A 25,055-nucleotide genomic window follows, 5' to 3' on the forward strand; every position below is an offset into this window, starting at 1 on the left:
ATTGTACTGCTATTATTTTGAACAATACTGTACATTCGATATAGGCCTGTAATTCCCTAGTTCTTTAGGGTCGAGTTTGGTTTTTTTTAAAAGAGGCCTTATAACAGCCACCTTAAATGCTTTAGGCACATGTCCTAATGTCAGAGATGAATTAATAATACTAAGAAGAGGATCTATAATTTCTGGGAGCATTTCTTTCAGTAGTTTTGTAGGTATAGGGTCTAGCATGCATGTTGTTGATTTAGATGATCTAATGATTTTAGACAGTTCATCGTGATCTACTGTAGAAAATAATTGCAATTTCTCCTTAGGGGTGCTGTAGTTAGTTTGTTCAGCGGATTTCACGACAGGTTGCATTGTTATAATTTTTTCTCTTATATCTTGGATTTTACTCGTGAAGTAGTTCATAAATTCATCACTGTTATGCTGATAATCAGAATATATATGAATATATTCATTATACCACGGTGTTGGGCTGCTATTTTTAATTTTCTTTAAACGCAGAGGAGCAACTGTGTCTAATATTTCCGAGAAAGTAGAGTTACAATTTTCAATAGTAGTGTCAAAATCGTCAGCGCTTTTACTCATGCTAGATATTTTAGACAATTCAGGCAGATTATCGAGAAACGCATCTTTGGTAGTTGAAGTAATCGTTCTACCATATTTGTAACAAGGAGTTTGATTTGCAGCCGTAGGCCATTGAAGCAAACATAATATCAGATAATGATCCGAAATATCTTCACTCTGCTGAACGATTTTAACATCGTCCACATTTATACCATAAGAAAGTATTAAATCTAAAGTATGATTACGAAGGTGAGTGGGTCCTGACACATGTTGACTAATGCCCATGGAGTTAAGAGTGTCTTTGAAAGCCAGTCCCAAGGCATCTGTATCATTGTCTACATGGATATTAAAGTCACCGACGACAAGGACTCTATCTGCGGCCAGTACTAGTTCTGATAAGAACCCACCAAAATCTTTAATAAAATCTGTGTGGTGCCCTGGAGGCCTATATACAATAGCTAGAATAAATTTTAAAAATGTTTTGTCCTTAGTATTAGGTGTTGATACGTGAAGTACCATGACTTCAAAAGAATTGTATTTAAAATTACACTTCTGAGAGGTAATAAAAGAATTCTTGTAAAGTGCAGCGACACCTCCCCCTCTACCTTTTAGACGAGGCTCGTGTTTATAGTAATAATCATGGGGAACGGATTCATGTAGAGTAATAAAATCATCTGGCTTTAGCCATGTTTCTGTCAAACAAAGCATGTCTATTTTATGATCGGTTATCAAATCGTTAACAAAAAGTGCTTTATTTGAGAGAGATCTAATATTAAGCAATCCGAGTCGTAACTGATTATCTGTATTTTGTTCATGTTTGATTTGTTTAACGTTTATTAAATTACTTTAAAGAGGTTTACGCAATATCTTATGTTTGCTAATCCGGGGGACAGACACAGTCTCTATTTTATGTTGTTTGTAAAAAGGGATTATTACATGTTGTATATTTTGTGTATTCTGTAACGCAAGACGGCAAGCAGACAGTTGGTTAAGCCATTCTTTTTCTTTCCTGACCTGGGCCCTAGGTAGTCAGACTTTAGCATTATTAAGACTGTGTGCCAAATTTCTAGAGAGGAGGGAAACCCCATCCCAGGAGGGATGGAGACCATCTCGTTTCAACAGGTCAGGTCTGCCCTCAAAACTCTTCCAGTTATTTATAAAACCTATATTATTCTGCAGGCACCACTCAGACAACCAGCCATTTAGTGATGATAATCTGCTATAAATCTCATCACCACGTTAAGCAGTAAGGGGGGCAGAGAATATTACAGTGTCTGACATCGTTTTTGCGAGCTCACACACCTCTTTAATATTATCTTTAGTGCTCTCCGATTGACGGAGTCTAACATCATTTGTGCCGACGTGAATAATAATCTTACTGAATTTACGATTATACTTAGCCAGCACATTTAAATTTGACTTGATATCAGGCGCTCTGGCTCCCGGTAAACATTTGACTACGGTGGCTGGTGTCTCTATGTTAACGTTCCAGACAATAGAATCACCGATCACTAGGGCACTTTCAGCAGGTTTCTCAGTCGGTGCGTCACTGAGCGGGGCAAACCTGTTCGAGACTTTAATCGGAACGGTTGAGTGATGTTTTGTCCTGCGACTATGCCGTCTCACCGTCACAAAGTTTCCCAGCTGCAGGGGATTTTCAACCGGAACCGAGCTGTGTGCGCTAACATTGCTCGCATCCGAAGTGTTTTCTACAGTCCTAACACTCTTACTATCCTCAAATATAGATTGGAAGCGAGACTCTAATTCTAAGATCTTCTCCGTCAGCCTAACTACTTCCCTGCATTTATCACATGTAAAACCCTCGCCGCTGACAGAGAAGGCTAAACTAAACATATGACATGAGGTGCAAGTAACAACAATATAGGAATAGAAGCCATATCTCACCGGGTATGAAGTGCAATCCTAACTTACCAAGGTTGCTTGATGAGTCTTAGTATATACGCTTAAAAAGAGAAACAGTTAGCACACAAGACAAATAGGGGGAGATGATATTCCACACTGTAAACAGAAGGCAAGCTAACACGCTAATATGCTAGCGGCGTTACGCTTCAATTAATATAGATTTAGAAAATAAAGTTATAAATAATTCGGCAACGACAATGATAGGTAACTATAGTAAAATACACTAATATTTAGACCAGGAACAAATGTGATGTGAAGCAAGTGTCAGAGGATACAAACTAGCCGCCGGAAGCTCAGCTTCTCCTATAGTTGTCAAAAAAAAGAATGGTCAAATATATGTACTATTATGTTAACATTTTATTGACTAAAAATGCGTTAAACACGTTCATCTCGAACGAAAAAAATTTCGTTCAGAATCAGCTACTTAGGTCGGCTGACTCGATTTCCTTCTCATTCATTCCCGTAGCGTACAGTGCATTACTCTGTTGAAGCCCAGCGTCCATTGACTTCAATGGGGCTGCTTTAAACAGTTTTTTTCAGTGCTTAGAAACAAGACGGTCATTGGATAATGCTGCGATTATGTCCCGCCCACGGACGCTCAGCGTCTCTGGGATGAATGGAGAAGTGGGCTGACCCGGACTCCGAGCGTCTGCGTGATGATTGGAGGGTCTGTCATCTCTTTTTAATCCACTTTTATGTCCTAAAACGCTCGTTTTTTGGGGTCGACAGCTTATAAAAACGTATTTCTTGTTTTTTTTAGCTTGTTTGCTATACACTTTGTCACATATCAGCTTTTAGACATTTTTTTTTTATAAATCATAAATGACAAGAAGGCGGTAGCTTCTCGCAATGCAAAGAGACGGTTGGTTTTGGCGTGGTCTTCAGATTATGACGCGTATCACTCTGTGTCTCCATTTCCAACTCAGTCCCATCGCGGCTTTTGCATGTGTAGTCGAAAGACAAACTGCTGCAACCTTCATCGTATATTTCACACAATTTCACACCAAATTCATTGTTTCAGTTTAACATAATTCCGACATTTCCTCCCGTTGAGTTAAATATATATATATATATATATATATTAGATCGTTTGTTCATTAATTAAAGTCACTGGAAAAGACGCCTAGTTGGTATGACAGGGTTACAGAGCATTTTCTTGAAAAGGAACGTAGGGCAGAATTTACATATAAATAAATGGACAATTTTTATGATTTAGGCCGAAAATGAGCTTCCCCTCTTTAAAAGATCAGCAGCTGCCACTGATATGGCTCCATCCTAACCTGTCAGATAATTAATGGCTAGATCTTCCATCTGTAAGGATATTCAAATTTCAAATCTACCCTTTTCAGTCAGTCAATTAAAAAACACCCATGTTTCAAAACACCAACGATAGCTGCAGCTCTGACAGCCTGGTGGAAATTTGACCAAATAACAAACACTCTCTCTCATCTTCTTAATACTCCCCTATTTGGAACATCCAGGATTTGACAGTAAACAAGAAACCTCTAAATTTACGCACATGGATACAACAGGGCATGAAACAACTTAAACACGTCTGTCATAATAATTACTTGGTCCAGAAATGTGGCATCATGGGGAATTGTTTCTTGGAATGCCAAATCATCTATACAGTCAAAAATAAATTGTTTGATTTAAGAACTTTCATCTCCCATTGCAGATATTATGAATATGTCTTTTTTTTTAAACTACTTGCCAAACTATTATCCCATTCAGACAACGCATTAAGCATACCATTCGCTAGATGGGAAACAGATTTATCTATTACCCCTGATGCAAATTTCTGGACACAAATATGCAAAAATATTTATATAATGACAAAAAAATGCCATTTTACAACTTATACAGTATTATAAGTACTTCACAGATATCACTTCACATGAAAAAAAATGTTTACCTCAGAAACCCATATTGTACACAAATAACCGCACCATGGCAGTGCACTCCAATTAAGACATTGTGAGAAAATGTCACTACATAACTGTCTGTCATTATGGGATGTCACATTCCAATGTTCCCCTCCCTCTGTTTACTTGCTGACTTATCCACAATCAACAATACAAACAGTCATCTTCTTGTGGCGCTAACTATCGCCAAAGAAAACTATCCTTGTGAACTGGAAATCAAGGAATAACATACATTGTAGCATGGAAACATGTACTAATAGACTATGTCTCATTGGAAAGCCTGTCCAGCCTGTCCACTTCCCATCATAACAAACAACTAGAGACAAATCCCCACTGGTCATCTCTCCTTAACCTCTAATACTCATATATCTTCTTTGCCTGATTCTAGCCACAATGATGCATTACCACACACACTCTTATACAGTATGAGGGGAGGAGTAGGACGAGGTAACAGCACAACTTATATTATTTTCAATATTAATAATAAGGGTATTATTATTAGTACGAATAATTCAGATACATGCAAAATGTGCAAGAAAATGAACTTCTCCTCTATCCCTTCTGTCTCTTTTCCCTCTGCCCATAATAATAACAATACCATAGGGTAGGTTGGCCGCATGTGCTGGCCTGGCTTTGGTTCAGGGCTGGTTCTCCACTATTCCTTTAAATGTGTCATATGGCACGAATACGTGTTTTTCTATGTCTTTGGTGTGTTATAAATTGCCCATGCATGTATAAGACACGTAAAATTGCAAAATTTAAAGTGTGTCAGAACAAAAGATGTATTCTATAAAAACAAATGCTCACCCAGACCTGCCTGAAACGCCTAGTGTAACCACACCCCCACAAATCTATGTCAGTTTGAGGTATGAGTTGACTGATGTTCCAAATATGGTAAGAGGTGTCACATTTTCGTCACACGCTTGCAGTATTCGACCAATCACTACGCACTGGTTAACTGGCCAATCACAGCTTTCCATCTTTTCAGAGCGATGAGCTTTGTTAAAAATCTGCTCGTTTCAGAGAGGCGGGGCAAAGAAGAGATAGAAACTTGCACGGTATATGGAAAATACAGTTTTTGAACCTTAAATCGTGTATACACATTGCATTACATCAAAACACAATCGCTAATATTTGTTTTAGCCCTGTCATATGACCCATTTAACACACACACTTACTAGGCAAATACAAAACTAATGATATGACTATGTTGATCGTCAATGTTTACATTTGTTTGTATATCTTACTTTGAATTTTTTTTTGATAAATATAATAATAGTTATTATTATCACTATTATTGCAACCTACCACAACATGGCAATGTGATGGCAATGTTTACATTCACACATTTTCTTTTTGAAAAGAAATGTAAACATCTACTTATTTTATATTGTTCCAAAAGAATAGCCGATTAGAAAAAATTGAATCTTCATTGCAAACCGATAAATTTGATTTGCTTACACAGCGAGTTCACGGCCTTCCGCTTGTCCTGCCATGTTGCCGTTTATTTAAACACACGTGCATGACAGCACACATGACATCGTGTGTCACTTCAGAGCCGAGATGGTCTCACAGGCCAGAAGGACTTGATTTAGTGGGAATTTGAATCAGGTCATGCATAGGCTGGCGTGTTCGCATGCGGATCCTTCAGACGGCCGTGATTACCGCCATCACCCAATGTTTTTTTTTCTTGGAGCACAGAATAAATGGCTCTGTGATTACAAGATATCGCTGCAGGCATTGGAACGGACACGCTTTCCAGCGCAGGTTTCCATGGATACTCCGTCTGTTCTGGAACCTTTCTAATGCGAGTCATTGACTTCCATTAGACAGCCGAGCGGCGGTGGAAGAGAGCATGTTTCAACAGAGCTGCAGCTAGGAACATACCTTACATACTCAATTAGATTTCAAAACACACACAACCCCCTTTCGATGGTTTGCCCAAAAATGTTCAATTCATATTATTTACTAATCCTTATGGCATTCCAAACCTGTATGCTTTTCTTCTGGGTTCAGTGTTGGTAAGCAAACAATATTGAACCCCATTGACCTACATTGTATGAAAACAAAACCACTGATGAAAATTTCTCAAAATACCTTCTTTTGTGTTTCACAGAAAAAAAGTCATAAACCGGTTTCGATTAATATTAGGGTGAATAAAAATGACTATCCTTTAGCAGTCATAAAGATTGTCTTCAATAACTGTTAAAGAAAAGCTTAAGAGCAAATGTAGTGTTTAAAAGGGAAGTTAAATCTTACATACTTGAGACCAATGTGAAGAAAATGTACAAAGATATAGATGTAGCATGATTAACTGTTGCCTGATGATAAATTATAAAATCATGTTGCTAATTTCTGCCTTTGATTTAAAGTTTCCTGTAGACATTACATTACGTTCATCTTTATATTTCATTTCGTAGCACTCTCTAATAAGTCATTGCATTACATATCTAACTACTTAAAATCTTTACCTTAAAGTGATGGTTCATCCAAAAATGAAAATTCTGTCATCATTTATTCACGCTCATGTCATTTCATACCTGTATAAATTATATATGACATATATGTATAAACAAAGCAGGAACATCGTTGACTATCTTAGTATGAAGAATTAAATGGTAGTCAAAGGTGCCTGAAAACTCTTTTTTTCCCCAAAAAATATCTCATTATGTGTTCAACAGAACGAAAAAAATTATTTACCCTACAATGGTAGTGGATGATGTCCCAGAACTGAAAACCTTCTTCTAGATATCTTAATCTGTGTTCATCAGAATAAAGAAATGAATACAGGTTTGAAACATTTGGTTATATATATATAAAGCGCTATATAAATAAAGTTGAGTTGAGTTAAATGATGACAGATTTTTTGGATGAACTATTTCTCACATGGAAAATTTAAATGAAACTCTTTCTGCAATCTGTAGGGTGCCTGTCTCTCACCCGACAGCTCAAATTATACATCATTACAAACTGTGAAAGTTAGAGTTCAGAATGGTCTCCCATTACCTTAAGGTTTTGTTTGAAATGTCCATTTCATGTCATTTGACTTTAGATAAGTTGAAAGAACAGTATGTAATGCAAGTATATCATAAATAACTAATTCAATTACTTTAAATGAAGATTAATTCCTTACTTTAGTTTTTCAGTGGGAAAGTCAATTTATACATTATATACAACATTTCTAGCCCGACCATCAAATTTTCGCCATAATTTAATTTCTGACTAAATTTAAATAAACAATGGAATAAAGATGGCATAAAAGCTATCAAACATTAACTAAATATCCACAAAATTCCCCACTATTTTTCTGTACATTTTTATTAATGTGCTGAGTGGTGACGTCTCACCTCTCCTCTCAACACTCAATTACTTAAGCAGGTGCTGCAGTTCTCCACCTGCTCTCAATAGAGTTAAAATATCTAATAGAAAAATTAACGCACATATTAACTCTGATAATTACTGAGCTTTAAACCATACAAATGTGACACACATTATAATCATTTCATATTCAATAAAAAGGAAAAGCCTTTTAAATATCCTGGAAACTTGCCCCAGTCTCAAAAAACATGTTCCGTGTCCTCAGAGGAATAATTTAGGGTTAATTTTAGGGTTGAGATTAATCATAGATCATGAGTCTTCTCAGCTTGGTATTGTTTCATTTCAGTATCAGCTTTTGCTCAGATGTTTTTCTTAAAATATCAACAAGACAATCGGTAATAAACAGTAAAAGTTTTGAGACAAAATATTTGCAAATCTGAGCACAGTTTGAGACGTTGTGAGATCACTTGGGACTTTTTCTCAGAACAAATACGACGATATAGATCTCGTTTTTCTCTATTTACTGTCATTGCTGCAAATGTAGATCTAATTTTTTTTTCATATGCATCTTTTTGGCTCTTTATTTTGGATGTAAGAATATCAGAGTAAAGAAAATATGTTCTCACATGGGCAATTCCTTGAAAATTCAACCATACCACAAAAAAGTACATTTTTACCAGCGGCTTTTTACTATGGTAACAGCACAGATATTTACATTTGGTGGTTTAAATACCCATGTGAGATCTCTCTTCAAATTTGTAAAGCATTTGTTTTATTTTTGATGCACTTTTGATTGCAGGTAAGTGCCATTTTCAGGATTGTCACATCCATAATGTTAAATATTCCTCATAAATGGACACACGAAAATTAATATAAAGTAACTATTTTGTGTTCTGTAAAGAGGCATCCCTTCTCCATTCATTTGGGTATAATTGCTTCAGGATTGTGCATTTTATTTTACAGTTTTACAAGTTTATCATCTCCCAAAAACTGCGTCCTTTTTTTTGTCAAATCCAAAATAAAGCATGTTTATTTCCCTTTCTAAAAATAGATTTAGATCATGGACTGACATTTTTTATGTTTAGACTCTATCAACTAGGGTTCAGTAAATGAACACAGATAAAGATATTTGGAAGAATTTTAGCAATTTTCAGTTCTGGGATATTATCCAGTAGGAAATTTATTCAGTGTGTGTGTTATGTTATTGTAAAAAATGAAACTGAAATTCAAAAATTTGTTTATTCAAGGTTAATGTTTAATTGAACTTTCTGAGTGAAAATGAATAAAAATGGCATTTGTCTTAATGTTCAGAATTGTGCAAATGAAAAAAAATTAAGTTAAAACTTTATACAGCCCTGAAAAAGATACGAGACTATTTAAAAATTATTCTCAGTTTTTCTGAATTTACTTTTTATGTGTTTAGGTAAAATGAACGTTTAAATTTTATTCTGTTTCGGTCTTTCGGTTCGGTCTCAGTTTGGTGTTGTTTCATTTAAGTATCAGTTTTTGCTCAGATGTTTTTCTTAATTCTTCTTAAAAGATATTTTGAAGAATGTTAACAATTTTCACTTCTGTGACATTATCCACCATGTAGGAATTTTTTTTTTTTTTGGTTGAACACGATGAGATATTTTGAAGAATTTAGGAAAACAAAGAATTCTTGGGCACCTTTAACTACCATTTAATTCTTCCTATAATGGTAGTCAATGATGTCCCGGAACTGAAAATGAGAAACATTCTTCCAAATACCTTTCTCTTTTAACAAAGTAATTTATACAAGGATGCAATTACATAAGTGTGAGTAAATAATGGTTAGGTTGCAAATTTCAACCAATGGCTCCTCCACCCTTCATCCCTGGCTGACACTGAACTAAGATGTCGTCACATTTTCGCTTCTTAAATGAATGAGATCATGTATTTACGGAACGCGTTCTGTTCAGCAGTTTGTCCTTTTAGGGCCACTGTAGAAACAACATGTTAAATTCTAGTGGACCCGCGTTGTATAGATAGAAATGGCTCATTCTAATGTAATTAAACATAACGCTTCATTATGTAAGGTCTTTATACTCCACCGAAGATGTTAAATTGCATTTCTGTTAATAGATCCTCCAGAAATTACACACTGGACTTTTAATAATTGTTCAATACAAAATAATAAAGAAGTTACATGAAGAACTCAGAAGAACCAGACAGTTGTGAGACAACTTCATGAAATTATAGAGAGAGGGAGAGACTGAGCTACAGGAATATAACACTTCCAGTTTGGTTTAATAAGATCTGCAATTGGCCTTGCAAATAGCCAAGCACTGTTGAAATTGACCTTTAAATATATTTTTTTATTCTGGGAAGAATATCTGTCCTCACACAGACTGGTTTGTTTTGGATGAGGGATGTTCGAATCTCTTCACACGCCTTGTTTTGAAGGGTCCTTACAGAGTTCTCAACCACACCACAGGATAATGCTTCTCGCTGCCGGTCGTCATTTTGTCGGAAATTCACAATTTTCATGTGTCTTGTCATGCTGTCAGTCTTTCACATTGCTGCTGGATGCCATATGTCGCTCCAGAGGTTTGATTTGTTGAAATTCAACAGACACTGGACTGAAATGATCACAATACATCAAGAAATACTTACAAGAAAATTTAGAATGCGGGTGTATATGGTCACCGATCATATGTTGTCAACTAAATTAAACTGATGTGTAGAAATAAATCACCACACCCCTTCAATACATGTTTGTATTGTGATATAACAAGGAAACATTATCCCGTTACACCCCTAATGGTTTATAAGGACCTTTACAACAGACCTTTTGATCTTTAATATATTTGTGTCAGTGTTTGTGTCAGATTATATTTCCTATTATTTTGGATGTGATAGAGTATGAAAAAAAACTAATAACAAATAAAAATAACCCTAAGAGTTTGCGCTCATGACTCATGACAACCTTTGTGACAATATTCAAACTTTTGTGTGTTAATATTTCTCCATAATATGGATCACAACTTACATATTGTGATCTCATGAATTTTCCTTTTTTTGTTGGTCATTGAATTGATATGCTCATCGTGGGGTTTGTTTTATATTTATCTTCTGATCTGTTTGTGATGTGGGTTCTCTGGTTGCTTGTGATGCTCTTTATAGTGTCTGAAAGATGACCTGCTCATCCATAGTTACCATGGAAATTGTAACTATGAGACATTTTTGATTTGTTGCTGAGACAAAGAGCAGGTAAAACTCTGGAATGATGTCTAGAGAAATAAAAGGCAGTGAGTTGGCTGTGAAGAGCCGGATGACTGTAATTTGTTTGGTCACGCCACTTGAAACAGATGTTTTCTGAGAATTGACAAATATGTGTGTCTGATGACCATATTGGCAGAATTAGACTGGACCGTCTTTGTTGCTAATCACTGTGATGTTGATCGTAACAAACCCACAGTGGAAGGCTCTCGATAGCTGAATGCTCTATTTGTGTATCTTTATCATATTATCACAGAGAAAAAGGTTGTTACTCAGATAGAGTTCTAAGACTATAAGTATCAACTCTGTCTCACATGTTTCTCCTAAAATGACTTAAGAGAATTAAAATTGAAATCATTGAAACAATTAGTTAAATATCCGAACAGTATTGAGGTGTAAAATGAATGGAGATTGTAAAGTTGCAGGCAGACACACTTATCTGTACAATACACCAAACTCGATGAAAAATTATTTCTGCTTGTATTCTTCGTTGTGAATGCATTACCCCATTCCTCTCCCTCACTCTCTCTCTCTCACAGCATCATCAGGAAATAATAAGGTTCATGCAGAACGCCCACTTGACTCTGAGATCTTCCCGGCAACACTGAGTCTCGCTCTGTTCGTGAGCCGTGGACTGTGTATTTCTTGCACTCGAAACCATCAAACAGACGTGTGTTCTGCTTATCATGTGACTCATGCTTTTGAGTGCAGCTACGTAACCATGACAACCCCAAGACTGCTGCTCTGAGAGGTTATATTAATTCAGAATTTTGCTTTTAGATGAGCATACAGATTAATAAAAAAGTGGAGAAACCAACGAGCTATGACCTTAAATATTGATTTTGTGCTTATTTCACAAAGGGTGCATTGATAAAACCACTTCACACTTTACACACGCTCTATAAAACAACTATCTTTCACACATATTACAATAATTATTATAAGTAATGTAGTACTTTCTTAACAGACCACTTTCAACTTTGAATTCAGTTGCTGTAACGTGTGTTTGTCGACCTTTACGGGATTTTATGATTTTACAAACTATGTTTAATAATTGAGGTTTGAATAATATGATGTGTGTTGATTAACTGGATCATTGCTGGTTTCGAGCTTTGAATTGTAATATTTTCACTTTATAAACTATTTCAATGCAATATCATTCGAAAATGTCAAAAATAAACATTCAAAAAAATATATACTGTTGAAAACGTAAACGTGCAGCTTTTTTGAAAATGTCCCCTTAACATTGTTTTACAGCAAATGACAGTACATTTAGAATATGCATGAAACGCAAGGTGCAATGATTTTTTCTGTCATATTGGGGCATTAATCTGAGGGAAAGACTTTTGAAATTGGGAACAAAATGTATGGCGGGGCTTGAGGTTGTCTTCTGGGAATTGATCGGATCGTTGGAAGTTGGAAGTATATTTTGCAATATGTAAACATAAACTGGTCCAGAAGCACTTCCTGTTTTTTTAACACAACACAAACGTTACAACAAAATGAAAAAAAACAGCACGTTTAGAACTGAATGGAAATGTTTAACAAACCTTTATAAAACGTAATTATCTATGTGAAATAAATACAAATCCTATAAGCAGGAAGTGCTTCTGTGTTGTTTACGTCTTGCAAAATGCTCTGTAGTTCTATCGCAATACTATGAGGGTAAAAAATGTGGATATACGCACCTGAATATGCATTAAATATTTTCTACATTAAAGCAAAACCATCTACACTTTTCCAACAGCAACCCCATGTTATTTCTTTCTGAAATGTCTTTATACAGTAGTGTTTGTTTTGATTTGTTGTTCTTTCTGTCTCCTATCACCAAATATGCATGTCATCACACGATGAAAACACAATTTTTTGTTTTAGCTCGGGTAAACGTCTCATCGGCTTTTAACCTCCTCCATTGAAATCCTGAGAGAGATTAAAAATGTGGAATGTGTGTTTATTGTGAGAACTCACTGATGGACTAAATCACTCGAGATAAACATGAACACTAAACCACATGAATCCAATCGTGGTGATGGATATTTGGAGATTTGACCTTGACCTCTCCTCAAAGAGACGTTTTGGAGGAACGCTGCCAGACCGCACCGTCGTGGGACATCAGCAAAAACAACTTGGATTTTTGTGTTTTGTGTTCACATGAGAACAACCGTTTACATGTTTTCAAAGGTATTTCAGTGATTTTTAGGGATCACTGCCTTTTTTAATCTTCCTGAAAATGTTTCAATATTGGGTTTACATAAAGCCCTGAAAAATAAAATAAAGAGACGGCTAGATGTGTTGTGGTCATTCCAGTGAAGCGTATGTTGAATTTTAATAAAATCAAACTTCAGGAGTGACAAAGTCATTCAACAGCAATGTAAAACAAGAAAACTGACAAAGCAAGGTTATCACATAAAAAATATTTAAATACATGTTTTTTATTATTAAAATTAATCAAAACCTGATTTCTTTGCAGAGCATATTTTCTGGGTATTTTTAACCTGTTTCTCCTGTTTTCATTTTCTGCAAATGAGTAAAAATGATTATAAATATAAACGTTATTTTTTGAAATTTAAGAAAAATATTGTAAGTAGTTAGACCGAATGAAAAATGTATCGTTTTACCTAAACCTATTAATGAGAAAAACTGAAAAATAATTGTGGAATGGTCTCTTCATTTTTTCCTTGGGTGTATAAAGTGCAACCAATGTGGATAAAGTTATAAATAGTGAATAAATTAATTAAAACATTCTAAGGCCATGAACACACTAAGACTTCTTTTTTGACAAGAAAAAGTTAACAAAGTTGTTTTTTAGTAAAAAAATTGCTGGCAGCGTTTGGTAATAAACAGCAGCCGAACTCAGACTTCGTCGTCTGAGCCCAGAGAGACAGATAGGTCTTTTTGAATTACAAACAGACAGCGTCTTTGCAAAAACTAATCACATATTTAAAATCTATAATACTAATTTCTCACTAGAAATGTAATCAAGTTATTGGAAGTGAAAGTTCAACTTACATTTATACAAAACTATGCTCCAACCAGGGTTTCAGCCGGCATTTTATTTTTCAAGCTTGATCCTGCTCGACCAATCAGCTCCCTCGCATATTGTTTTTGAAACAACACACTACTCACTTTTCATTGGTTAGCTGCAAAAAGGCGCTTTCAACTTAAAAAGACAACCCGAGCTGCAGAAAAAGACGCTGGCACTGACATTTAAAAAAGCCCTCGGGATGCTTTTTGAAAAAGCCTTATTCACATTTCGCGTCTAAAACCGCGCTGAAAACGCAAGCTGCACTGCGTTCTCCTGATTTTCCAAAGCACCTTGCGCTCTCCTGGCGTCGCTAAGCAACCATGTAGCTACCACGATAGCCATTGAGACAAGGTGGTATAAACAAAGGATATATGGATTATATGCACTGAAAATAACTTGCAATAACTCTGCTACTAGATTTAGTTATGCTGTGATCATTTGTGTCTCCATTTTCATTGATCTTGTCTATATTGGCTGGTTGGTTCTTGTCACATAATCTGCAGTGCGTTTGCACCTTTCTAGAAAGTTCTGATTTTTTCATCTTGATGCAACGTCGACGCGCCTGAAAAAAATGTGCGTCACACCGTATGCATGTCGCGACCCCTATTTAAAATAACAAATATGCGCACAGAAAAGATGCAAAATGTGAATCGGGCCTTACTCCATAGGATTATAATGTAAAACAGACGCTAGCAGCTTCGAAAAATAATTCAAGTCTAAACACGGCCTAGCATCTTTTTATTTTAAGTGAGTGAATTCTCTTAGGCGTGGTTTCCCATACAGGGCTTAAGCCTAGTCCCAGACTAACTTAAATGAGGTGTGTTGATGAACAACAACATACACCGACATATCCTAAAATATATCATTGCGTTTGTTTTGTCTTGAGATGCACACCAGGGAGTTTTTTTGTAAAGTCTGTTTTTATAAATGACCTAAATATCCTAATTTAACTAAGGCCTAGTCCTGTAGTAAGCCCCACCCCTACAGTGCAATACTTCAAATATCAAGCTGTGTCAGCTCACTTTATGAAACTTTTGCTCTTCTTTATCTTTTCTGAAACTTGACAGCCTGTTCCTTTTCACTTTGACTGTATATCCAAAGACACTTCTGCATTCCTGGAAATAAAACAGCCATACGGCATTATAAACCTACAACAGGGAGGGTATATATCCAATGACTTTTTGAGCGAACTGTTCCTTTAAACTCTCTTTTATTTTACGTTTTCAGTCTCTTAATGATCCACACACACAGCCTTCTGAGTTCTGACACTATTGTGATGTGCAATGATTTCCTCTTCTAGGCATATAGACGGACTGAAAACCCCATGACGCTTGTCAGTCATTTCAGGCAGCCCATAATTACATGAGAACGGCTTTTCATAAAGTCATTATTCCATCTGTCAGACTCCCAGACAAGCCTGTCAGGGACCAACGGTACAAAGTGAAACAGACACGTGGCTGTGAGCCTAATTTGAAAGATTGGCTCTGTTTAAAGCCCTAGTGAGTATCCCCATTGTCTGCTGTCTACTTTTGAGTACCCTAACTTGAGTGACTGCTTTGTATTTTCAACAGGGAAGTCAATTTTATTCCAAATACAAACTTTACACCACATGCAACTAAGCTCTTAAAGTGGAAGCTGTAATATGTTTTTCGACCAATAATAGACTTTGATGCCGTGCACTTTCGTACTTTTGGCATCATCTCACGTCTGTGAGAGTCAGTGGTGGCTCGCAATTAATGAAATTGGGGGTTGATGGTCGTTATCGAGTCCTTCCGCTTGCCCCCCGTGGCGTGCTATTCACAGGGGGGCTCGAGAATTCGACGCTCAACCCTTCAAGTATCTGTCCCATCTGCATCACAACCAAATGACCTTGGCGATAGCGTGCGCTAGGGCACTGCATGACCCATCGTATCCGTCTGAGACCCCTGTAGATCAGTGAGGAGGTAGATGATTTGCGCAGTGTGGAGGATTTGGGACAATACAGAGAAATTAGAGATTAGAAAACTCTACAATTTAAAATTCAGGTTCATTGTTTTACCATAATTAGAGAGCTCTTTTCATGCTAATGAACACATGCTTTATCAAACCTTACAGTGCTCTGATGTTAGTGAGCATAATGTGAGATCTTCAGTGATGAAGTGTCTCTCCGCTGAGTCATCTTTTCTCATTGCCATGGTAAAGAGCTTTAGATATGTTTATGGTCATGGAAGAAAATTCTCTAATCTCAAAATTATCAACATCACTTTCATGAGGTTTTTAAAACATTATGGGGTGGTTTCCCGGTCTGGGTTTAAGCCTAGTCCCAGACTAAATTAGTGGTGAGTTCATTTTTCTTGTTCGTTTTTTTTGGTGCGATCCTAAAAAAATATCACTGTGTTGTGTTTAGTGCCACATCGACAGAGCACAGTCTCCAATTTGATATTTTAACATGTACCTGCTGCCATTGCCAAACAAAAACACTGACGACAGCTGTAGTTTAGAAATGCTCTCGTTTCAGTTCATAACATTTAAGAATAAAAATGTCTGTCTTTTCTTGGTATGAACTATGATTTGGGTCTTAAAATATCTCACCACAATAATAGTTAAAATATCTCGGCCAAACCAGAAACTGGGGAACAAGGTTATTTTCACAAAGCGTTGTACTAGCGTAACGCATAAGGTATGCTAGCTAACTTTTGTTATTTATACAACTAGCAGTTAACTATCGAAAACATAAAGGAAACTGTTTTGTCTTGTCATCTCTTTTTCTTTGGTTGTCACAAGTGCATCAGTAGAAAGGGAGAGGGAACAGGGAGAAGGCTCATGTTATGTTTTAGGTTTGTGTTCAAGTAAATGCATTTGCTAACGTTTGCCACTATTGGTACAAGCAGGCATCTATAGATTTCATCTATAAACATCTCAGTTTATCTTTACTAAGCTTGGTTTCTCTGTCTGGTAGGTGTAGATGTCAGGCCACTTAACTGAAGGTAATCCTGTTGGTCTGCTTGTTTGATGCTCAGCCTTCACAATAACACAAATACACCGCACTAACATAGCAATCGCACAAGAGTTCGTTTTAATCGAACCAAACGTGGCATATATGAAAACACCCTAAATGTTTTGCACTTTGCACCGACAGATCATTTGATTACTTTGTCTCGAGTTTCACACCAGCAGTAGTGTTGTAAACCACCAAGTATATCACGCAAATGCGTAGTGCCCTGTAAGCTTGGGGGCCCCCTAGTGGCTTCAAGCCGTAAAATCAGTTTAAAGCCGTGATGTTTATTTCACTGAAAATGTCTCCGTCACACTTTGTTCAGCGCAGCACTTTTGTCTTGAATCCAGGCACAGATCTTGAATCCAGGAACAGATCTTGAAGCCAGGCACAGATCTTGAATCCAGGCACAGATCTTGACAAGGGTACTGGAAATAAATGATGTGGCATTGAAGGTCCCAATGAGCACAGTAGCCTCCATCATCCATAAATGGAAGCTTGCCGCCCGGCCAAACTGAGCGATCTGGGGAGAAAGGCCTTAGTCAGGAGGTGACCAAGAACCTGATGGTCACTCTGACAGAGCTCCAGCATGTCTCTGTGGAGAGAGCATAACCTTCCAGAAGAACAACCATCTCTGCAGCACTCCACCTATCAGGCCTGTATGGCAGAGTGCAAAGACGGATGCCACTCCTCAGTAACATGACAACCCGCCTGGAGTTTGCCAAAAGGCACCTGAAGGACTCCGACCATGAGAAACAAAATTCTCCGTTCTGATAAAAGAATAGAAAGTGTCATGTCTGGAGGATACCAGGCACAGTGTCCTGCACATCACCTGGTCAATACCCTCCCTACAGTGAAGCATGCTGGTGGCAGCATCATGCTGTGATGTTTTTCAGCGGCAGGAACTGGTAGACTTGTCAGTATCGAGGGAAAGATGATTGCAGCATTGTACAGCGATTATCCTCGATAAAAACCTGCTCAAGAGTGCTCTGGACCTCAGACTAGGGGCGACGGTTCATCTTCCAACAGGACAATGACCCGAAGCACACACTATGATAATAAAGGAGTGGCTACAGGACAACTCTGTGAATGTTCTTGAGTGGCCCAGCCAGAGCCTAGACTTGAACTCGATTAAACATCTCTGGAGAGATCTGAAAATGGCTGTGCACCGACGCTCCCCATTAAACCTGATAGAGCTTGAGAGGTCCTGCAAAGAAGAATGGGAGAAATTGCCCAAAAATAAGTGTGACCGCTTGTAGCATCATACTCAAAAAGACTTGAGCCTGTAATTGCTGCCAAAGGAGCTTCAACAAATTGAGCATAGGGTGTGAATACTTGTATACGTGTGCTTTATTTCGTTTTCTATTTTTAATAAATATGCAAAGATTTCAAAAAAGTCTTTCACGTTATCATCAGGGGTTATCTTTTTGTTGAAAAGAAAAATAATCAATTTAATCCATTTTGAATAAGGCTGTAACATAACAAAATGTGGAAAAAGTGAAGCGCTGTGAATACTTTCTGGATGCACTGTAACTAACACAGAGCAAGCAAAGGTTTTCAAAGAGTAACATTTTATAACTCAAAGGTTCCTCGATAGTCAGAATTGATAGAGCTCTCACTTATACAGTGTTTTATTTAAGCAACCATATTTTTTTTAGTTTGTGAAAAGAAATAAAATTACAAGTTTAGGGAGCTGTAACATGAATGTGGATAGTATATCTCATATCATTTGGTCTCTACTGAAATGAATAAGAAATGTTTGTAAAGGTAATAATGGACGTGATGAATGTGATTTTTGACCTGGTAAATCTAAATATGGCCACAACACACATTTTGAAAGCATGATTAGTAGAAACTTTGTACCAGAAATGGGTAACAAAGGATTTACTGAAAGATCATGGAGACAACCCATGATGGACTGGAAATTAAACGTTTCAAAGGAAAATGCACTTATTTGTGTTATTGGCAGTGCTGGAAAATGTACCAGATTGATCAATTCATTGGCTTATTGATCTTCTGTTATCGAGTGATTAGTATTGTGAGTGATTGTGCAGTGATGTTTCGGGCATAGTAAAAGATTATTAAGTGATGTAATGGTAAGAAATTGTTTAGTTATGGTGAGTGATAGAGATATAAGTGATGTTGATTCAGTGCTTCAGTGAGAGATTATTCAGTACAGCTTTAGAAATGGTGAGAGATGATTCAGTGCTGCTTTAGAAATGGTGAGAGATGATTCAGTGCTGCTTTAGAAATAGTGAGAGATGATTCAGTGCTGGTTACGCTCTAAGGGGTCCTGTCAGTTGGTAATACCTAGAATTTCAAAATCAAGTGCAGGTGGTAGATCCTTTTCTTATCTAGCGCCTAAACTTTGGAATATTCTTCCCTGCACGGTCCGGGAGGCAGACACACTCTGTCAGTTTAAATCTAGACTAAAGACTCATCTTTTTAATCTTGCATACACTACACCTCCATAATATTAATCCTCAGAGGATTTAGGCTGCATTATTTAGATCAACCGGAACCAGGAACACATCCAACAACAAATGATGTACTTGTTGCATCAAAGAGTGCAGAACAGTACTCTACTCTCAGCCAGTCTTGTCTCTTTGTTCCAAGGTTACCGCAGGATGCAGTTCATGCCCAGACCTGATGGCAGAGCTGAGAATGGGAAGCGGTGACCTGACAAGTGCTAAGAGGATAGAGCTGGATAAAGGACGCGACAACTTTGTTTTTTTTCTACAACATTTCAAATGCTATTAGATTGTTAATGATAATCTTTAATTTTTATATTTTTATTAAGCCTTGTTGTGCAAGCACTGATGAGCTTGTGCAGAGGCAGCAGCTTTTGCCAGAGGGGAACTGGAATCCCCTGGTTGGGCCTGGGTTCCCCTGAGGTTTTTTTTCTCGATGGGAGTTTTGGGTTCCTCACCACCGTTTGCATATTGTTTTGCACTATCTGCCTGGCCGGGGGGGCTGCTTTAGAATTCATACTTGTATTAAATGTGTCTCATGTACAGCTGCTTTGTAACAATGAAAATTGTAAAAAGCGCTATATAAATAAAGTTGAGTTGAGTTGAGTTGGTTAGAAATGGTGAGAGATGATTCAGTGCTGGTTTAGAAATGGTGAGAGATGATTCAGTGCTTGTTTAGTCATGTGAGAGATGATTCAGTGCTGGTTTAGTGATGTGAGAGATGATTTAGCGCTGGTTTAGTCATGTGAGAGATGATTCAGTGTTGGTTTAGTGATGTGAGAGATGATTTAGTGCTAATTTAGTGATGGTGAGAGATGATTCAGAGCTGGTTTAGTGATGTGAGAGATGATTCAGTGCTGGTTTAGGGATGTGAGAGATGATTCAGAGCTGGTTTACTGATGTGAGAGCTGATTCAGAGCTGGTTTAGGGATGTGAGAGATGATTCAGTGCTGGTTTACTGATGTGAGAGATAATTCAGTGCAACTTTAGAAATGGTGAGAGATGATTCAGTGCTGGTTTAGTGATGTGAGAGATGATTCAATGCTGGTTTAGAAATGGTGAGAGATGATTCAGTGCTGCTTTAGAAATGGTGAGAGATGATTCAGTGCTGCTTTAGAAATGGTGAGAGGTGATTCAGTACTGGTTTAGAAATAGTGAGAGATGATTCAGTGCTGGTTTAGAAATGGTGAGAGATGATTCAGTGCTGCTTTAGAAATGGTGAGAGATGATTCAGTGCTGCTTTAGTGATGTGAGAGATGATTCAGTGCTGGTTTAGTGATGTGAGAGATAATTCAGTGCTGGTTTAGTGATGTGAGAGATGATTCAGTGCTGCTTTAGAAATGGTGAGAGATTATTCAGTGCTGCTTAAGTGATGCAGAATGGTTTTATGAAGAACTTTTAATTTCTGAATAATGTTTGTGTTAACAAAACGTTCTTTGTAGAAGAAAAGGGTTCTTTAGATTATGAAAAGTATAAAATAAATTATTATTTGGTAGCCAAATAGTTTTCTTCCACAGCCTTCCTGAGGATATCCAGTTGAACCACCTTTAAAAGAAAGGACTAAAAAGACGTTTACATAAAAACTGTCTTAAAGCATACAAATGTCAATTACATTTGGCAAAGCTAATTACAGGGCATTCAGGCTATACATTTTGTTCGTAGGCTATGTGTGTTCCCTGGGGATAGAACCCCGCCATTTGGGTGGCTAACTCAACCAATCGAGCGACAAAAACGCCAGTTAATATTGTTTGGTGCTGATGAATGATGGTTTATTGTGTGTGATGTGATCTTCAGTGCTGGTGTTTCAGTGTGCGGGAATCACCCAGCTCACGCGATCTCTCATTGGTCCACTGCAGCACACACATTCATTGCTTTTGTCTGTGGTTGCGAGACGCGGATGAGAAAGTTGCGGTCGCAGGTGCATGAAGCGCATCGCGCATTTACGCATTGACAATAGAAAGGATTACATCGCGTCTCTTTCTGTGAGGATGGTGAGTTTCCTTCAGATTTCTTCGTTCATTGCACATAACATTATATGGCGTGCTGTCCTGCTATGCATTAAAAACGTGGGCGACCTCTGTTCACACTGCAAAATATGGTTTGCATCATGTTTTCTATAGATGGAGGAATTATAACGAGTCTTCATTTGCTGTGTTCAGTCGTGTTGGCATGTAAAGATAATGTATGCATAGCTACGCGTTGAAATCATGAATTTTATCCAAAACGCGTTTGTCGCAAATCGTGCTTTTGTTCTGTTTGGAGAAAAACTATAGAAGCATGTCTAGAAAATACCGCTGTCACCTAAATAATAGGAAATAACAAATGCAAATATTAAAGAAAATGATATGCTTTCCTGGCAGTTCTCATACTGTAATGCAACAATGACATATTCTTTAAAAAGCCAAAAACATGGTATTTGTTTCACTGCATTTATTTACTGATATTAATTATTACTATCCTTAGTGTCTCCAGACAGAATGTACCCATGTACAGGACTATACTAAGAATCCTAATTGAGAATAATGAGTAGCCTACAAACAAACCTAAAAGTAAAACATCTTGACACATTATGAGAACTCAGGGGAAATGTGGTTATTGGAATGATGTCACAATGCAACAATGTGGCGTTCATACAAACAAACTTTATTTGAAATATCACTTGTATTTTGTATTTGTATTTGCCAGACAAATGTTACTGATGCACGCTACAGCATTAAATAATTTCTAAAGATTTTTCTCCTGGGTTAGATCTGCTGTCTCTCTCTTTAACGCTTTACACCAGCATCAGTAAATCAATGCAGAGTGTGCAGTGACTATGAAGGCATGCAGTGAGTCACAGCACAGATTCATTCTGCCCTCACATTCATGCAAATGAAATTCAGCTGCATCTCTACCATTTCATATGTGTGTTGTTTCTTCATTTCTTTAGACTTAAAGCTTTATGATTCTGCAGCTTTATTCATGTTTGGATTGTGTGTAACGACCTGCGTTTTATTATGCAGACTTACTTTTTGACCTTGCAATGTCTTGATATTATCTACCATATTAAGATGTTGAAGTTTGGCCGACGATGAAAATCATGTTTTCCCTCCACTTGTATGTGTCTGGACAAGAGTCAGTGTAGAACAACATGGATTGATGACTAATGCCTAACGTCATTACAATGTTAAAAAAAGCACATGATGGTCATTATTATAGGCAGATGCTGTTTTTGTCGTGGCTGTGAGAGCACCAGACCCCATTCAGAACCAGCGTTCAGAACCTATGTGCTTCTCATTATGATGCTTATCAGAGCTCGAGTGTGTTCTGCATCCATAAAAACCTGTTGTTTGACTGACGGTGAACTGCGTGTTTCTCCTTGAACTGCCTCCCCTGCTTTTCCTTAAGGGTTATGACAACGGAACAGAGGCGAACAGAGAATCGCTTACAAAATCTGTCACGTTTTCATGTGTAGATCGTTTTTTTTGTGAGATAACATTGTGAATATCATCAATAATTCACCTCTGTGTTATTCGGTTTCATCTGTTTTTCCTTTTGGGTGGGGAACTAATTAAGACAAGATGGGCTAAGGGGGCTTGATGTGGAGATCTTGCCGTGAAAGACCACGAGGCGTTTTTAAACCCCCTTTGATTGGCTCTGGATCAGTAAATCAGTCTGACACACATTTCCCATAAACCCTTGCCCGCTCAGCCCCTCCCTCCACATCAGCCCACTGTGCACTTCAGTGATCAAAGATGATTATTTTAGATGGAGGAGAGTATGTTAAGAACATAATACCAATGATGTCCATATAGGACCATGGATACTGTGTTGTAATGAATTGCTCCATAGCAGAACAGTTGAATGAAACTTCTGTATTTTTAAAACGATGTCTCGTCTCTTTTAAGGGTTTTTAAAACTGCGAGAGATCTCTGGAATCAACCGTGAGCAAGATGCATAGACACACAGTAAAGGAGGCCTTCCTCCTGCTCTTCATCATCATCAGTCTGGTAAGAGCATCTCGATTCTTCACACGTGCAGATTTACCTGTGGATTACATCATACAATACATGCATGATCACATACACGTTTTTTCAAATGTTTTTGCTATCTGATGATTCAGTTTTTACGTCACGTACGGTTTCAAAGCGACTTGGTTAATCCCATGCAGTGATTTGATACAAAAGTAGCATCTAATTTTTAATCTGAGAAGAGATAGAGAAGAATGTTTTCAAATTGTGGTAAACTGAGTGTTGAAATCAATATGGTTTTTTTTACAAAACATACACTTATATGATTTTTATGCTTTTTTATTAAGATATAAGATTTGATATCTTCCATAGAGCCTTACAAATTCATTAAAACTTTCATGTGATTGTTTTTCTTGTCAACTCTGTCATTTCTGCATGTTATCTTTTAATATTCTTTTTCTTTTGTTCTTGGCCTTTAGATTGTCAGTCGGGTTATAGCTCAAAAGAATCACAACAAGACATTTATCAGAACAATGAAAGCATTGTCTTCATTTTATGTCATTTTTAGACTCAATAACATCAATTAGATTAAATAGAGAGGTTAAGTGTCAGTCATTTTCCTAAAAACAGTAAAATGAGACAATGAAAATAATTTCTTTATTTTTCTACATCATTTTGGTAGCAACATTTGAGTTCATATACTTGAATGAATAATTACTGAGTACTCCTTAAAATCTTCTGCACTGTAGAAAAAGTGATCAGTTTCAACTTGAATTTAAAAGCTGAAATGTTTAAGTTAAAATATATTGACTTTACAAATCACTCATTAAACTTAGAAAATGGTGAGTTTAATGTAATTTAAGTTCATGTCACTTATGAAGCCAATTAGATTTAACTTAAACTTTGTTGGCAACTTTTGAACTACATTTTTAAAGGGAGAACACAAATGAGATATTTTGAAGAATGGTAACTGAACAGCGCCGGCACCCATAAACTTCTAATGTGTGACTAACACAAAACTAAAACTAGCGAATAGGTGCTGGTTCTTTAAAATATCTTATATCTTGTTCTGCGGAAGAAAGAAAGTCATACAGGTTTGAAATGATAAGAGGGTGATTTAAAGATGACAGAATTTATGTAGAATTTTATACATTGTATTAGAGAGCAACCTCTATCAATAACTGAATCATAGATCATTTTAGATGGTTTTGATCAATGTATATTGACAGTTTTTGCTCCATTTACTGTCATTGTTATTGAGATTTTGATCATTTTTTTATCTTATCCTGTGGGTGTGTCTATAACTGTGCGTGTGTTTTTTCCTATACTAAATGGCTTAAAGAAATGTCATTTACTGTATGTTTTCATATATATTACAGCTACACACATTTCGAGATAACACCCAGTCTCACACCGGATTTGCCTCATTTTATTCATTTTCTTGAAATAGAATTTGGAAAAGGTCTGTTACTAAAATATTTGTCTATGACAATAACATCTATTGTTTAAGTCTATAAGCCGCCAGACTCCAACCATGCTCCATTTGGTCAGCAGTAATGGTAAGCAGCATCGCTCATCAAATTACTTCTGAATTTTGGAAGATGCGATTTTCTTTGGAAGCTGCGGACAGCGTTTCAAGAGTATTATGTCATCTTCCAAGGG

General features: G+C 37.0%; 2 protein-coding genes across 6 annotated transcripts in view; one reads left to right on the forward strand and one right to left on the reverse strand.

Annotated features, from left to right (window-relative positions):
* On the reverse strand, positions 1 to 3,080 carry LOC130415219 (uncharacterized). Of its 2 annotated transcripts, none has more exons than XM_056740775.1 (2): positions 2,962 to 3,080; positions 1 to 2,793 (listed from the first exon to the last, which is right to left on the reverse strand). In XM_056740775.1, exon 2 carries the CDS (start codon positions 1,273 to 1,275, stop codon positions 13 to 15), a length of 1,263 nt encoding a protein of 420 aa, XP_056596753.1. In that variant the 5' UTR covers positions 1,276 to 2,793; positions 2,962 to 3,080; the 3' UTR covers positions 1 to 12. The 2 variants fall into 2 exon arrangements, with proteins under 2 accessions (XP_056596753.1, XP_056596745.1); XM_056740767.1 differs by having other exon boundaries at positions 2,915 to 3,058.
* Positions 3,081 to 21,261: 18,181 nt separating this feature from the next.
* The window catches only part of adcyap1r1a (adenylate cyclase activating polypeptide 1a (pituitary) receptor type I), a 46,335-nt gene continuing 42,541 nt past the window's right edge, over positions 21,262 to 25,055 (forward strand). For all 4 annotated transcript variants that reach the window (XM_056742878.1, XM_056742879.1, XM_056742880.1 and 1 more), the window contains exons 1-2: positions 21,262 to 21,434; positions 23,331 to 23,432. In XM_056742878.1, coding sequence (XP_056598856.1) covers positions 23,376 to 23,432 — 57 coding nt within the window. In that variant the 5' untranslated portion in view covers positions 21,262 to 21,434; positions 23,331 to 23,375. The remainder of the gene's footprint in view (positions 21,435 to 23,330; positions 23,433 to 25,055) is intronic.

The sequence above is a fragment of the Triplophysa dalaica genome, chromosome 3, assembly GCF_015846415.1.
Source record: "Triplophysa dalaica isolate WHDGS20190420 chromosome 3, ASM1584641v1, whole genome shotgun sequence".
In the NCBI taxonomy this organism is placed as follows: Eukaryota; Metazoa; Chordata; class Actinopteri; order Cypriniformes; family Nemacheilidae; genus Triplophysa; species Triplophysa dalaica.